This window comes from Tachyglossus aculeatus, chromosome 21 (assembly GCF_015852505.1).
Source record: "Tachyglossus aculeatus isolate mTacAcu1 chromosome 21, mTacAcu1.pri, whole genome shotgun sequence".
In the NCBI taxonomy this organism is placed as follows: Eukaryota; Metazoa; Chordata; class Mammalia; order Monotremata; family Tachyglossidae; genus Tachyglossus; species Tachyglossus aculeatus.
The window spans coordinates 20019136-20036104 of record NC_052086.1 but is presented as its reverse complement, the minus strand read 5'-3'; the positions used below and the strand labels follow the sequence as shown (position 1 = coordinate 20036104).

At 48.7% G+C, this 16969-nt stretch overlaps 1 protein-coding gene across 3 annotated transcripts; it reads left to right on the top strand.

Moving 5' to 3' along the window:
* Nucleotides 1-1476: 1476 nt before the first annotated feature.
* On the top strand, nt 1477-16179 carry DUSP18 (dual specificity phosphatase 18). Of its 3 annotated transcripts, none has more exons than XM_038763530.1 (2): nt 1477-1523; nt 15404-16179. In XM_038763530.1, exon 2 carries the CDS (start codon nt 15471-15473, stop codon nt 16035-16037), a length of 567 nt encoding a protein of 188 aa, XP_038619458.1. In that variant the 5' UTR covers nt 1477-1523; nt 15404-15470; the 3' UTR covers nt 16038-16179. The 3 variants fall into 3 exon arrangements, with proteins under 3 accessions (XP_038619458.1, XP_038619456.1, XP_038619457.1); XM_038763528.1 differs by lacking the exon at nt 1477-1523 and adding an exon at nt 3253-3358; XM_038763529.1 differs by lacking the exon at nt 1477-1523 and adding an exon at nt 3259-3361.
* The last annotated feature ends 790 nt before the right edge of the window (nt 16180-16969 follow it).

Here is a 16969-nt window from a genome sequence, read left to right as displayed (position 1 = left end):
GCTTTTATTTTTCGGTCCAATTTCCCTGACAGAGTGAATTTAGGTCTTTTGGGTGTAACGCACGCAACAGACTCCGTTCTTTAGGGGAGGCGAGAAACCTGAGCACTCAGTGGGAGTTGCTTATAAACTGTATCCGGGATTGTGGCGTTGACGGATTGGCTCTATCCTTCTAGCGTGACGTCAGGCTGGCGGGCGCCGAGCGGGATTGTCCCTCGGCAGACGCCGTGGAACCCCCTATTAGGTCAGTGACCGTCTCTATATGTTACCGACTTGTACTTCCCAAGCGCTTAGTACAGTTCTCTGCACACAGTAAGCGCTCAATAAATACGATTGAATGAATGAATGAAAGGGGCGCGCGCGGCGCGTTGCCCGGGAGACGGGCATAGGGGAGGCGCGTGACGTCACGATAGCGGGCGGAGGGCGGGGTTGTCCGCGGGGGGGGAACACAGGCGGCGCGTTGCCCGGGAGACGGGTGGGGCGCGCAACGTCCCGATGGCGGGAGGGGAGTCGGTTTGTCCGTCGGCGGACGCCGTGGGAGGGGCGCGCGCGGCGCGTTGCCCGGGAAACGGACGAGGGTTGGTGCGCGTGACGTCAGGCTGGCGGGTGCCGAGCGGGGAGGGGGCGCCCGCGGCGCGTTGCCTAGGAGACTGGCTGGGGGCGGGGCGCGTGACGTCAGGCTGGCGGGCTCCGAGCGGGATTGTCCCTCGGCGGACCCCGTGGAACCCGCTATTGGGGTAGGGACCGCCTCTATATGTTACCAACTTGTACTTCCCAAGCGCTTAGTCCAGTGCTCTGCACACAGTAAGCGCTCAATAAATACGATTGAATGAACGAATGAAAGGGGCGCGCGCGGCGCGTTGCCCGGGAAACGGGCGGGGGGCGGTCCGCGTGACGTCAGGCTGGCGGGCGCCGACCGGGATTGTCCCTCGGCGGACCCCGTGGAACCCGCTATTGGGTCAGGGACCGCCTCTATGTGTTACCAACTTGTACTTCCCAAGCGCTTAGTACAGTGCTCTGCACACAGTAAGCGCTCAATAAACACGAGTGAATGAATGAATGAAAGGGGCATATGTTTGTACATACTTATTACTCTATTTATTTATTTATTTTATTTGTACATATCTATTCTATTTCTTTCATTTTTTTAGTATGTTTGGTTTTGTTCTCTGTCTCCCCCTTTTAGACTGTGAGCCCACTGTTGGGTAGGGACTGTCTCTATATGTTGCCAACTTGGACTTCCCAAGCGCTTAGTACAGTGCTCTGCACATAGTAAGCGCTCAATCAATACGATTGATGATGAGGAGGAAGGGGCGCGCGCGGCGCGTTGCCTAGGAGACGGGCGGGGCGCGTGACGTCAGGCGGGCGGGCGCCGAGCGGGATTGTCCGTCGGCGGACGCCGTGGGGGCCGGGGGCGCGCCTGGCGCGTTGCCTAGGAGACTGGCTGGGGGCCGGGCGCGTGACGTCAGGCTGGCGGGTGCCTTGCGGGATTGTCCCTCGGCGGACCCCGTGGAACACGCTGTTGGGTAGGGACCGCCTCTATATGTTACCAACTTGTACTTCCCAAGCGCTTAGTCCAGTGCTCTGCACACAGTAAGCGCTCAGTAAGTACGCTAGAATGAATGAATGAAAGGGGCGCGCGCGGCGCGTTGCCTAGGAGACGGGCGGGGGGCGGGGCGCGTGACGTCAGGCGGGCGGGCGCCGAGCGGTATTGTCCCTCGGCGGACCCCGTGAAACCCGCTATTGGGTCAGGGACCGCCTCTATATGTTACCAACTTGTCCTTCCCAAGCGCTTAGTCCAGTGCTCTGCACACAGTAAGCCCTCAATAAATACGAGTGAATGAATGAATGAATGAATGGAAGGGGCGCGCGCGCGCGGCGCGTTGCCTAGGAGACGGGCGGGGGGCGGTGCGCGTGACGTCGGGCGGGCGGGCGGCGAGTCGGATTGTCCGTCGGCGGATGCCGAGGGAGGGATGCGCGCGGCGCGTTGCCTAGGAGACGGGAGGGGGGCGGGATTGTCCGTCGGCGGACGCCGTGGGGGGGTCGCGCGCGGCGCGTTGCCTAGGCGACGGGCGGGGACGGTGCGCGTGACGTCAGGCTGGCGGGCGGTGAGCGGGGTTCGTCGGCGGACGCCGTGGGGGGGGGGCGGGCGCTCGCGGCGCGTTGCCTAGGAGACTGGCTGGGGGCGGTGCGCGTGACGTCAGGCTGGCGGGCTCCGAGCGGGATTGTCCCTCGGCGGACCCCGTGGAACCCGCTATTGGGTCAGGGACCGTCCCTATATGCTACCATCATGTACTTCCCAAGCGCTTAGTACAGTGCTCTGCACCCAGTAAGCGCTCAGTAAAGACGATTGAATGAATGAATGAAAGGGGCAAGCGCGGCGCGTTGCCCGGGAGACGGGCGGGGGGCGGGATTGTCCGTCGGCGGACGCCGTGGAACCCGCTATTGGGTCAGGGACCGCCTCTATATGTTACCAACTTGTCCTTCCCAAGCGCTTAGTCCAGTGCTCTGCACACAGTAAGCGCTCAATAAATACGAGTGAATGAATGAATGAAAGGGGCGCGCGCGGCGCGTTGCCTAGGAGACGGGCGCGGAGCGGGTTTGTCCCTGGGCGGACTCTGTGGAACCCGCTGTTGGGTCAGGGACCGCCTCTATATGTTACCAACTTGTCCTTCCCAAGCGCTTAGTCCAGTGCTCTGCACACAGTAAGCCCTCAATAAATACGAGTGAATGAATGAATGAATGAATGAAAGGGGCGAGCGCGCGGCGCGTTGCCTAGGAGACGGGCAGGGGGCGGTGCGCGTGACGTCAGGCGGGCGGACGCCGTGTGGGGGAGGGGGGCCGAGCGCGGCGCCTTGCCTAGGAGACGGGCGGGGGGCGGGACGCGTGACGTCAGGCGGGCGGGCGGCGAGTCGGATTGGCCGCCGGCGGACGCCGAAGGAGGGGCGCGCGCGGCGCGTTGCCTAGGAGACGGGCGGGGGGCGGTGCGCGTGACGTCGGCGGGCGGGCGGCGAGTCGGATTGGCCGCCGGCGGACGCCGAAGGAGGGGCGCGCGCGGCGCGTTGCCTAGGAGACGGGCGGGGGGCGGTGCGCGTGACGTCATGCGGGCGGGGGGTGAGTCGGATTGTCCGTCGGCGGACGCCGAGGGAGGGGCGCGCGCGGCGCGTTGCCTAGGAGACGGGCGGGGGGCGGTGCGCGTGACGTCGGCGGGCGGGCGGCGAGTCGGATTGTCCGTCGGCGGATGCCGAGGGAGGGATGCGCGCGAGCGGCGCGTTGCCCGGGAAACGGTCGGGGGTCGCTCGGCATCCGGCGCTGGGCAGAGCGGGGGGCCTCCCGCACCCACCGAGCCGGCGGAGGAAAGGTGGTGAGCCGGGGCAGGGGCGGGAGGAGGGGCCTCCGTTTCATCGGATTTTCCCTTTGCCCCGAGCATCCGACTCCCAGCAGCGTGGCTCATCATCATCATCATCAATCGTATCTATTGAGCGCTTACTATGTGCACAGCACTGTACTAAGCGCTTGGGAAGTACAAATTGGCAACATATAGAGACAGTCCCTACCCAACAGTGGGCTCACAGTCTAGAAGGGGGAGACAAAACCAAACATACTACAAAATAAAATAGAATAGATATGTACAAGTAAAATAAATAAATGAATAGAGTAATAAATATGTACCAACATATATGCATATATACAGGTGCTGTGGGGAAGGGAAGGAGCACGGTACTGAGCGCTTGGGAAGTACAAATCGGCCCCTTGCAGGACAGGGACTGAATCCGATGTGATTATAATAATAGTAGTAATAATAATGATGGCATTTATTAAGCGCGTACTATGGAAAGCAGTGGAAAGAGCCCGGGCGTTGGAGTCAGAGGCCTTGGGTTCCAATCCCGCCTCCGCCCCTTTCATTCCTTCAGTCGTATGTATTGAGCGCTCACTGTGTGCGGAGCACTGGGCTCGGCGCTTGGGGAGTCCAAGTTGGCAACATAGAGAGACGGTCCCTACCCAACAGCGGGCTCACAGTCGAGAAGGGGGAGGCAGACAACAAAACAAAACATAAACAAAGTAAAGTAGAATATGTACAAGTAAATAATAGAGTAATAAATTCGTACAAACATATATGCAGGTGCTGTGGGGAGGGCAAGGAGGTGAGGCGGGGGGGGAGTCGTTCATTCAGTCGCATTTATTGAGCGCTTACTGTGTGCAGAGCACTGGACTAATCAATCAATCAATCGTATTTATTGAGCGCTTACTATGTGCAGAGCACTGTACTAAGCGCTTGGGAAGCACAAATTGGCAACGTATAGAGACAGTCCCTACCCAACAGTGGGCTCACAGTCTAAAAGGGGGGAGACAGAGACAGAGAACAAAACCAAACATACTAACAAAATAAGCGCTTGGGAAGTCCAAGTTGGCATCATAGAGAGACGGTCTCTACCCAACATTCATTCATTTAATTGTATTTATGGAGCGCTTCTTGTGTGCAGAGCACTGTACTAAGCGCTTGAGAAGTACAAGTTGGCAACATAGACGGTCCCTACCCAACATTCATTCATTCATTCAATCGTATTTATTGGGCACTTACTGTGTGTAGAGCACTGTGCTAAGCGCTTGGGAAGTACAAGTTGGAAACAGAGAGATGGTCCCTACCCAACAGCGGGCTCACAGTCTAGAAGGGGGGAGACAGACAACAAAACAAAACATATAAACCAAAATAAAATAGAATATGTACAAGTAAATAATAGAGTAATAAATACGTACAAACATATATACAGGTGCTGTGGGGAGGGGAAAGAGGTAAGGCAGGGGGGATTGATTCATTCATTCATTCGTATTTATTGAGCACTTACTGTGTGCAGAGCACTGTACTAAGCACTTGGGAAGTACAAGTTGGTAACATAGAGAGACGGTCCCTACCTAACATTCATTCATTCATTCATTCATTCAATTGTGTTTATTGAGCGCTTACTGTGTGCAGAGCACTGGACTAAGCCCTTGGGAAGTACAAGTTGGCATCATAGAGAGACGGTCCCTACCCAACATTCATTCATTCAATCGTGTTTATGGAGCGCTTACTGTGTGCAGAGCACTGTACTAAGCACTTGGGAAGTACAAGTTGGCAACATAGAGAGACAGTCCCTACCCAACATTCATTCATTCAATTGTATTTACTGAGCACTTACTGTGTGCAGAGCACTGGACTAAGCGCTTGGGAAGTACAAGTTGGCAACATGGAGAGACGGTCCCTACCCAACAGCGGGCTCACAGTCTAGAAGGGGGAGACAGACCACAGCGCTTAGAACAGTGCTCTGCACATAGTAAGCGCTTAACAAATGCCATTATTATTATTATTAACAAAACAAATTAACAAATTTAAATAGATAGAATAAGTATGTACAAGTAAAATAAATAGAGTAATAAATACGTGCAAACATACATTTATTCATTCATTCGTATTTATTGAGCGCTTACTGTGTGCAGAGCACTGGACTAAGCGCTTGGAAAGTACAAGTTGGCAACATAGACGGTCCTTACCCAACATTCATTCATTCATTCAATTGTGTTTATTGAGCGCTTACTGTGTGCAGAGCATTGGACTAAGTGCTTGGGAAGTACAAGTTGGCAGCATATCGAGACGGTCCCTACCCAACAACGGGCTCCCAGTCTAGAAGGGGGAGACAGACAACAAAACAAAACATGTGGACAGGTGTCAAGTCATCACAATAAATAGAAGTAAAGCTAGATGCACATTATTGACAAAAGAAATAGAATAGTAAATATGTACAAGTAAAATAAATAGAGTAATAAATCTGTACAAACATATATACTGGTGCTGTACTTACTTATTGAGCGCTTACTGTGAGCAAAACACTGTACTAAGCACTTGGGAAGTGCAAGTCAGCACCAGATAGAGACGGTCCCTACCCAGCAACGGGCTCACAGTCTAGAAGGGGGAGACAGACAACAAAACAAAACAATTGGACAGGTTTCAAAACCATCACAATTAATAGAATTAATTGACATTAACAATTAACATTCATTCCTTCAATCATATTTGTTCATAACAGTGATGATACTTATTGACCACTTACTATGTGTCAGGAACTCTACCAAGCACTGGGGTGGATGCAAGCACAGTCTCAATCCCCATTTTACAGATGAGGTAGCTGAGGCACAAATAATAATAATGGTATTTGCTAAGCGCTTACTACGTGCCAGCCACTGTACTAAGCGCCGGGGTGGATACAAGCAAATCCAGTTGGACACAGTTCCTGCCTCATGTGGAGCTCACAGTCTCAATCCCCATTTTACAGATGAGGTAGCTGAGGCACAAATAATAATAATGGTATTTGCTAAGCGCTTACTACGTGCCAGTCACTGTACTAAGCGCCGGGGTGGATACAAGCAAATCCGGGTGTACACAGTTCCTGCCTCATGTGGAGCTCACAGTCTCAATCCCCATTTTACAGATGAGGTAGCTGAGGCACAAATAATAATAATGGTATTTGCTAAGCACTTACTACGTGCCAGCCACTGTACTAAGCGCCGGGGTGGATACAAGCAAATCTGGTTGAACACAGTTCCTGCCTCATGTGGAGGCAGGAACTATTTATTTATTTATTTATTTGTTTGTTTGTTTGTTTATTTATTTATTTATTTATCTATTTATTTATTTATTTTACTTGTACATATCTATTCTATTTATTTTATTTTGTTAGTATGTTTGGTTTTGTTCTCTGTCTCCCCCTTTTAGACTGTGAGCCCACTGTTGGGTAGGGACTGTCTCTGTATGTTGCCAACTTGTACTTCCCAAGCACCTAGTACAGTGCTCTGCACACAGTAAGTGCTCAATAAATGCGATTGATGATGATGATGATGTGGAGCTCGCTCACAGCCTCAATCCCCATTTTACAGATGAGGTAGCTGAGGCACAAATAATAATAATGGTATTTGCTAAGCGCTTACTATGTGCCAGCCACTGTACTAAGCGCTGGGGTGGATACAAGCAAATCCGGTTGGACACAGTTCCTACCTCATGTGGAGCTCATAGTCTCCATCCCCATTTTACAGATGAGGTAGCGGAGGCACAAATAATAATAATGGTATTTGCTAAGCGCTTACTACGTGCCAGTCACTGTACTAAGCGCTGGGGTGGATACAAGCAAATCCGGTAGGACACAGTTTCTGCCTCATGTGGAGTTCGCTCACAGCCTCAATCCCCATTTTACAGATGAGGTAGCTGAGGCACAAATAATAATAATGGTATTTGCTAAGCCTCATGTGGAGCTCACAGTCTCAATCCCCATTTTGCAGATGAGGTAGCTGAGACACAAATAATAATAATGGTATTTGCTAAGTGCTTACTACGTGCCAGCCACTGTACTAAGCGCTGGGGTGGATACAAGCAAATCCGGTTGGACACAGTTCCTGCCTCATGTGGAGCTCACAGTCTCCATCCCCATTTTACAGATGAGGCACAAATAATAATAATGGTATTTGCTAAGCGCTTACTACGTGCCAGTCACTGTACTAAGGGCTGGGGTGGATACAAGCAAATCCGGTTGGACACAGTTCCTGCCTCATGTGGAGCTCACAGTCTCACTCCCCATTTTACAGATGAGGGAACTGAGGCCCAGAGAAGTGAAATGGCATGCCAGAGGCCACGCTTAGACTGGGAGCCCCATGTAGGGCAGGGACCATGTCCAACCTGATTGTCTTCTATCTATCCCAGCGCTTAGTTCAGTGGTTGGCGCATAGTAAGCGCTTAACACATACCATCACCATCACACAACAGACCAATGGCAGAGCTGGGATTCGAACACATGACCTGACTCTTAGGCCTGTGTCCTAGCCACTACACCATGCTGCTCCGTTATTATCATCATCATCATCAATTGTATTTATTGAGCGCTTACTGTGTGGAGGACACTCCTAAGCGCCGCTGGACTCTACCCCTTTTATGGGCGGTTCAGTCTGTAAACTCGTGGTGGACTGGGAATGTGTCCGTTGTACTGTTCATTCATTCGTATTGAGTGCTTACTGTGTGCGGAGCACTGTACTAAGCGCTTGGAAAATGCAATTCAGCAACAAATAGAGAGAGTCCCTGCCCACAACGGGCTCACAATCAATCAATCAATCATATTTATTGAGCGCTTACTGTGTGCAGAGCAGTGTACTAAGCGCTTGGGAAGTCCAAGTTGGCAACGTATAGAGACGGTCCCTACCCAACAGCGGGCTCACAGTCTAAAAGCGGGAGACAGAGAACAAAACCAAACATATTAACAAAATAAAATAAATAGAATAGATATGTACAAGTAAAATGGAGTAATAAATATGTACAAACATATATAAATATATATGTGTAGAGACGGTCCCTACCCAACAGCAGGTTCACAGTCTAGAAGCGGCAGACAGAGAACAAAACCAAACATACTAACAAAATAAAATAAATAGAACAGATATGTACAAGTAAAATAGAGTAATAAATATGTACAAACATATATATCATCGTCATCATCAATCGTATTTATTGAGCGCTTACTGTGTGCAGAGCACTGTACTAAGCGCTTGGGAAGTACAAGTTGGCAACATCTAGAGACAGTCCCTACCCAACAGTGGGCTCAGGCATCAACAGCATCGATGTAAATAAATAGGACTGTAGATTTATAAACTTTATTAATAAAATAAATAGAATAAATATGTACATATATATATATAAAAGTGCTGTGGGCCAGGGAGCGGGGTAGAACAGAGGGAGCAGAGGAAAAGGGGGTTCAGTCTGGGAAGGCCTCCTGGAGGAGGTGAGCTCTCAGTAGGGCTTTGAAGTTTGGCAGATTTGTACTAAGAGCTTGGGAGGGTACAATATAGGCGCTTAGTACAGTGCTCTTCACGCAGTAAGTGCTCTTCGCGCAGTAAGCGCTCAATAAATACAATGGAACGGATCCAATCCGGTTGCACCCCATTACCCCCTCAGTCAGGGGGAGGTCATCGGCCTTTGACTTCATCAGTCGTATTTATTGAGCGCTTACTGTGTGCAGAGCACTGTACTGAGCGCTTGGGAAGTACAAGTTGGCAACATATAGACTAGGCCCACGGGGAGCCCTACACCGTCAATTGAGCAGAAAGGTTGGTGCTCAGGCTTTGTGAACAACGATGCAAGTGTGTTTCTGCAACCTAAAATGAGAAATATCCAGTATTTTCCCACGGGCTACATTAGCCAGAATTAAAGGGTGTGATGGCTTCCGGTTAGAACCACACTGGGTTTCCTTGGCTTTTCTATTTATTTTGCGAATCGCATGTTTGTCCTCATCCTTTATGTCGTTTTAATGCTCCTGATGTGTCTGTCTCTATTCCTCTCCCAGCAGCATGGCTTAGTGGAAAGAGCCCGGGCTGGAGAGTCAGAGGTTGTGGGTTCTAATCCCCCCTCCGCCCACTTGTCAGCTGTGTGACTTTGGGCAAGGCACTTGATGATGATGATGATGGTGGCATTTATTAAACGCTTACTCTGTGCAAAGCACTGTTCTAAGCGCTGGGGAGGTTCCAAGGTGATCAGGTTGTCCCACGGGGGGCTCCCAGTCTTCATCCCCATTTTCCAGATGAGGTAACTGAGGCCCAGAGAAGCGAAGTGACTTGCCCACAGTCACACAGCTGACAATTGGCGGAGTCGGGACTCGAACCCATGACCTCTGACTCCAAAGCCCGGGCTCCTTCCACTGAGCCACGCTGCTTCTAACTCCTCTGTGCCTCAGTTACCTCATCTGGAAAATGGGGATTAAGACTGTGGGCCCCAGGTGGGACAACCTGATGACCTTGTACCTCCCCCAGCACTTGGAACAGTGCTTGGCACATAGCAAGCGCTCAACAATACCATCATTATTATTATTAATTATTGCTCAAGTTTCTCCTGGTTTTTGTGTAGTACGAGTGTTGTTTAGCAAGGGGAAGTGAAGACAAGTGATGAATTGTTAGGAGACTCTGTTCTGCTTTTTTTTTTTAATTTATCTGATTCAAAAATGAGAATGACCGTTCTGAAAATGCAACTGTATGACCTCACCTACATCTGCTTCTTTTAGATTTTTTAACTTATTTGATTCAGAAATGAGAATGACCGTTCTGAAAATGCAACCGTATGACCTCACCTACATCTGCTTCTTTTAGATTTTTTAACTTATTTGATTCAGAAATGAGAATGACCGTTCTGAAAATGCAACTGTATGACCTCACCTACATCTGATTCTTTTAGATTTTTTAACTTATTTGATTCAAAAATGAGAATGACCGTTCTGAAAGTGCAACTGTATGACCTCACCTACATCTGATTCTTTTAGATTTTTTAACTTATTTGATTCAAAAATGAGAATGACCGTTCTGAAAATGCAACTGTATGACCGCACCTACATCTGATTTTTAGATTTTTTTTAACTTATTTGATTCAAAAATGAGAATGACCGTTCTGAAAATGCAACTGTATGACCTCACCTACATCTGCTTCTTTTAGATTTTTTAACTTATTTGATTCAAAAATGAGAATGACCGTTCTGAAAATGCAACTGTATGACCTCACCTACATCTGCTTCTTTTAGATTTTTTAACTTATTTGATTCAGAAATGAGAATGACCGTTCTGAAAATGCAACTGTATGACCTCACCTACATCTGATTCTTTTAGATTTTTTAACTTATTTGATTCAAAAATGAGAATGACCATTCTGAAAATGCAACTGTATGACCTCACCTACATATGATTCTTTTAGATTTTTTAACTTATTTGATTCAAAAATGAGAAAGACCGTTCTGAAAGTGCAACTGTATGACCTCACCTACATCTGATTCTTTTAGATTTTTTAACTTATTTGATTCAGAAATGAGAATGACCGTTCTGAAAATGCAACTGTATGACCTCACCTACATCTGCTTCTTTTAGATTTTTTAACTTATTTGATTCAAAAATGAGAATGACCGTTCTGAAAATGCAACTGTATGACCTCACCTACATCTGATTCTTTTAGATTTTTTAACTTATTTGATTCAAAAATGAGAAAGACCGTTCTGAAAGTGCAACTGTATGACCTCACCTACATCTGATTCTTTTAGATTTTTTTTAACTTATTTGATTCAAAAATGAGAATGACCGTTCTGAAAATGCAACTGTATGACCTCACCTACATCTGATTCTTTTAGATTTTTTAACTTATTTGATTCAAAAATGAGAAAGACCGTTCTGAAAGTGCAACTGTATGACCTCACCTACATCTGATTCTTTTAGATTTTTTAACTTATTTGATTCAGAAATGAGAATGACCGTTCTGAAAATGCAACTGTATGACCTCACCTACATCTGATTCTTTTACATTTTCTAAAACCCTCTCATTCATCCTGGGCCAGTCAGTTCTTCCGTACTTTCTTTCTTTTTTTTTTTTTTTAATATAAAACGCAATGACAGAGTTGGGGAACATTCTTCCAGCAATACACATCTGTCTGAAAATAGCAATGATGCGATGTTGGAAAGAACATTTGTGCATATGCCCATGGGGTGAGTTTTGTGAAGCTCAAAAGTTTGTCAAGAACACAACCCCCATAGTAAAGAACTGAGTCGCTCTTCCTCTGTCTCAGAGAAGCAGTGTGGCGTAGTGGATAGAGCATCGGCTTGGGGGCCAGAAGGATCTGGAGTCTGTATACTGTATACTCTATATACCTGTATATATGTTTGTACATATTTCTTACTCTATTTTACTTGTACGTATCTATTCTATTTATTTTATTTTGTTAGTATGTTTGGTTTTGTTCTCTGTCTCCCCCTTTTAGACTGTGAACCCACTGTTGGGTAGGGACCATCTCTATATGTTGCCAACTTGGACTTCCCAAGCGCTTAGTACAGTGCTGTGCACACAGTAAGTGCTCAATAAATACGATTGATTGATTGAGTCTAATCCCGCCTCCGCCCCGTTTGCTGTGTGACCTTGAGCATGTTACTTAATATCTCTGCGACTCAGTTACCTCATCTGTAAAATGGGGATTAAGGTTGTGAGCCCTACATGGGACCTAATCCAACCTGTTTAGCTCATACCACACCCCAGTGCTTAGTACAGTGCCTGGTGCATAGTAGCCGCCTACCAAATTCCGTAAAAAACCCCCAACAACCTGAAGTTCACCCACTTCCTAAAAGGTTCAGAAGCTTTCATTTGGCTTTTATTTGGGTTGGTTTTTCCCTCCACGTCGGCTGCCCATATAACTCCTCCTGCTGCAGGAGCAGGAAGGTTTGAAAGGAAGAGAGGGCTCTGACTGGGAGGCTTGATTTCGGGTATAAATCACTCCTGGAGATTATTAAATAATAATAATAACGGTGGTTATTTGTTATTTGTTACTAAGTTCCGAGCATTATACTAAGCACTGGGGTAGGTACGCGATCATCAGGTTGCACACAGTCCCTGTCCCACGTGGGGCTCACAATCTAAGGAGCGGGCCTCAGTGGAAATCAATCAATCAATCAATCAATCGTATTTATTGAGCGCTTACTGTGTGCAGAGCACTGTACTAAGCGCTTGGGAAGTCCAAGTTGGCAACATATAGAGACAGTCCCTACCCAACAGTGGGCTCACAGTCTAAAAGGGGGAGACAGAGAACAAAACCAAACATACTAACAAAATAAAATAAATAGAATAGATATGTACAAGTTAAATAAATAGAGTAATAAATATGTACAAACATATACAGGTGCTGTGGGGAAGGGAAGGAGGTAAGATGGGGGATGGAGAGGGAAAGAGTGGAAAGAGTCAGAGGTCAAGGGTTCAAATCCCGGCTCTGCCAATTGGCAGCTGTGTGACTTTGGGCAAGTCACTTCACTTATCTGGGCCTCAGTTCCCTCACCTGTAAAATGGGGATTAAGACTGTGAGCCCCCCGTGGGACAACATGATCACCTTGTAACCTCCCCAGCGCTTAGAACAGTGCTTTGCACATAGTAAGCGCTTAACAAATACCATTATTATTATTATTATTAAGGAGGAAGGAGACAGGTATTGAATCCACATTTTACCAATCAGCCCCAAGGTCACACAGCGGCAGATCATTATTATTATTATTATTATTTTTACGGTACTTATTAAGCACTTTCTATGTGCCAAGCACTGTTCTAAGCACCGGGGTAGATACACATTAATCAGGTTGGACACAGTCCCTGTCCCCCACGGGGGCTCAGACTCTTAATCCCCATTTTAGAGATGAGGTTACTAAGGCCCAGAGAAGCTAAATTCATTCAATCGTATTTATTGCGTGCAGAGCACTGGACTAAACGCTTGGAAAGTACAATTTGGCAACAGATAGACATAATCCCTACCCAACAACCGGCGACTTGCCCAGAACCCCACAGCTGGCATGTAGTGGAGCCGGGATTAGAACTCAGGACCTTCTGACTCTCAGGCCCTTTTAGACTGTGAGCCCACTGTTGGGTAGGGACTGTCTCTATATGTTGCCAACTTGGACTTCCCAAGCGCTTAGTACAGTGCTCTGCACACAGTAAGCGCTCAGTAAATACGATTGATTGATTCTGACTCTCAAGCCCATGCTCTATCCACTAAGCCACACTGCTCAGGTCCTGTACGTTGCCTCTCTGCTTGATTGCAGGCTCATTATTTTTCCACAACCCATGAAACTGTCCTATCTTCCTGTGCCCAGCCAGCATACCCTTTCTATAGCCCAATTCAGATTTTACAAACAGCAATTTGTCCGTGGGGGCCGTCTGGAGTAGCTGAGCCCGGACCGATTAACCGCCCAAACCCATTTTTTCATAGTAATGTCTGTCTCCCCCTCTAGACTGTAAACTCCCTGTGGGCCAGGAACATATCTCCAACTTCGTTGTACGGTACTCTCCCAAACAGTAAAGTGCTCTGCCCACAATAACCGTTCAATAAATATTTGTACATATTCTATTTATTTTATTTTGTTAATACATTTTGTTTTGTTGTCTGCCGCCCCCTTCTAGACTGTGAGCCTGTTGTTGGGTAGGAACCGTCTCTATATGTTGCTGACTTGTCCTTCCCAAGCGCTTAGTACAGTGCTCTGCACACAGTAAGCGCTCAATAAATATGATTGAATGAACGAATGTTGGGTAGGGACCATCTCTATATGTTGCCCACTTGTACTTCCCAAGCGCTTAGTACAGTGCTCTGCACACAGTAAGCGCTCAATAAATACGATTGAATGAATGAATGGATACCATGGGGTCTAATCCCGGCTCTGCCACTTGTCGGCTGTGTGACCTTGGGCAAGTCACTTCATTTCTCTGGGCCTCGGTTACCTCACCTGTAAAACGGGGATTGAGACTGTGAGCCCCATCTAGGACAGGGACTGGGTCCAACCCGATTTGCCGGTATCCACCCCAGCGCTTAGGACAGTGCCTGGTGCAGAGTAAGCATTTAACAAGTACCGTAATTATTATTATGATACCACACCAAAATTTTGGCCCCTTACTATGTCATTTTATCATCCCTAAAACACTGTCTGGTGCTTATAGCATCCAGGGCTCTGGGATTGGCCCGGAATGGCCTCCCTCTGCCCCTCCGCCAAGCTAGCTCTCTTCCTCCCTTCAAGGCCCTGCTGAGAGCTCACCTCCTCCAGCAGGCCTTCCCAGACTGAGCCCCTTCCTTCCTCTCCCCCTCGTCCCCCTCTCTATCCCCCCATCTTACCTCCTTCCCTTCCCCCCAGCACCTGTATATATGTATATGTTTGTACATATTTATTACTCTATTTATTTATTTATTTTACTTGTACATATCTATTCTATTTATTATATTTTGTTAGTATGTTTGGTTTTGTTCTCTGTCTCCCCCTTTTAGACTGTGAGCCCAATGTTGGGTAGGGACTGTCTCTATATGTTGCCAATTTGTACTTCCCAAGCGCTTAGTACAGTGCTCTGCACATAGTAAGTGCTCAGTAAATATGATTGATTGATTGATTGATTGATTCCTCCCTCCCTTCAAGGCCCTGCTGAGAGCTCACCTCCTCCAGGAGGCCTTCCCAGACTGAGCCCCTTCCTTCCTCTCCCCCTCGTCCCCCTCTCCATCCCCCCATCTTACCTCCTTCCCTTCCCCACTGCACACGTATATATGTATATGTTCGTACATATTTGTTACTCTATTTTACTTGTACATATCTATTCTATTTTATTTTATTAGTATGTTTCGTTTTGTTCTCTCTCTCCCCCTTTTAGACTGTGAGCCCACTGTTCGGTAGGGACCGTCTCTATATGTTGCCAACTTGTACTTCCCAAGCGCTTAGTACAGTGCTCTGCACACAGTAAGCGCTCACTAAATACGATTGATGATGTTGACGATGATGATTGGTGGTGTGGTCAGTTCTCTTGCCCAAACCCGGGTATTCTAACCGGCTCCTCTCTCTCTGTCTGTCTGTCCAGTTCTTTAGGCCGAGAGTAGCGTGAAGATGCAGTCCCCCGTTGCTGCTGTTTTATAAAGTTTGCCTTAATGAATACACCCCTGAGCGCTCTCCCGGTTCTGTTGAGGCACCCGTCCGTCTTCGGCCTGTCCCGGATCACGGGCAGCCTCTACCTCAGCAATGGAGTGGCGGCCAACAACAAGGCCCTGCTCTCCAGCAGCCAGATCACCACGGTCATCAACGTCTCCGTGGAGGTGGTGAACACCTTCTACGACGACATCCAGTACGTGCAGGTGCCCGTGGCCGACACCCCTCTGTCCCGCTTGTACGACTTCTTCGACCCCATCGCCGACCGGATCCACAGCGTGGAGGTGCAGCGGGGCCGGACGCTCCTGCACTGCGCCGCAGGGGTCAGCCGGAGCGCGGCCCTGTGCATCGCCTACCTCATGAAGTACCACGCCATGTCCCTGCTGGACGCCCACGCCTGGGCCAAGTCCTGCCGGCCCATCATCCGGCCCAACAGCGGCTTCTGGGAACAGCTCATCCACTACGAGTTCAAACTGTTCGGGAAGAACTCGGTCCGGATGGTGGGCTCTCCGTTCGGCCCGATCCCCGACGTTTACGAGAAGGAGGTCCGGATAATGATCCCGCTGTGACGGGCGGCGGGAGAGGACGCGGGGCTGGCGGGCCGCGGGCTGGCTGGGGTCCGAACTCGAAACTAAATGCTTCAACCCAAACTCTCTGGCTCTGTCACTGGAATCGTCCGGCGAGAACGCGACCGGGGGTCGGGGGAGGAAAGGTGGGAGGGCGGGAGGGGCGGGATTTTTTAATGAATAAAACGGATTTGATGGAAAAGCGAAGAGGAGTCCTGCATTTCCTGCCCGCTTTTGCCCAAATTCCTCGGGGTGGCTTGAAGGAGGAGCAGTCAATCCAGGTAGCCAGGAGGAAGAGACGTACAGCGCGGGCCTGGGAACCAGAAGGTCGTGAATTCTCATTCCGGCTCTGCCACTTGTCTGCTGTGTGACCTTGGGCAAGTCACTTCTCTGGGCCTCAGTTCCCTCATCTGTAAAATGGGGACTGAGACCGTGAGCCCCATTTGGGACAGGGACTGTGTCAAACCTGATTTGTCTTATCGATCCCAGTGCCTAGTACAGTGCCCGGCACAGAGTAAGCCATTCACAAATACCATAATTATTATAGTCGTGCTCCAGAACAGAGAGGAGCCAAACGGCTAATTCTGAGAGCTAAAGGCAGCTGCTTCTTATATATTTGGAAGGTCATGAATCTGGAATAACTGCTGAGGGGCTACATGGAGCTCTCCAAAGCTTGCATGTGGTCTCTGTACTCAGGGGCACGTCGTTGGGATTTATTAAGCACTCACCGTGTGCAGAGCACTATACTGAGTGCTTGGGAGAGTACAATGTGGAAAGAACCCGGGCTTTGGAGTCAGAGGTCATGGGTTTGAATCCCAGCTCTGCCACTTGTCAGCTGGGTGACGTTGCGCAAGTCACTTCACTTCTCTGGGCCTCAGTTCCCTCTTCTGTAAAATGGGGATGAAGACTGTGAGCCCCTCGTGGGACGACCTGAT

Excerpts from the sequence above, each read along its gene's own strand:
- DUSP18 (XM_038763530.1), top strand. The coding sequence starts at position 15,471 with ATGAATACACCCCTGAGCGCTCTCCCGGTTCTGTTGAGGCACCCGTCC.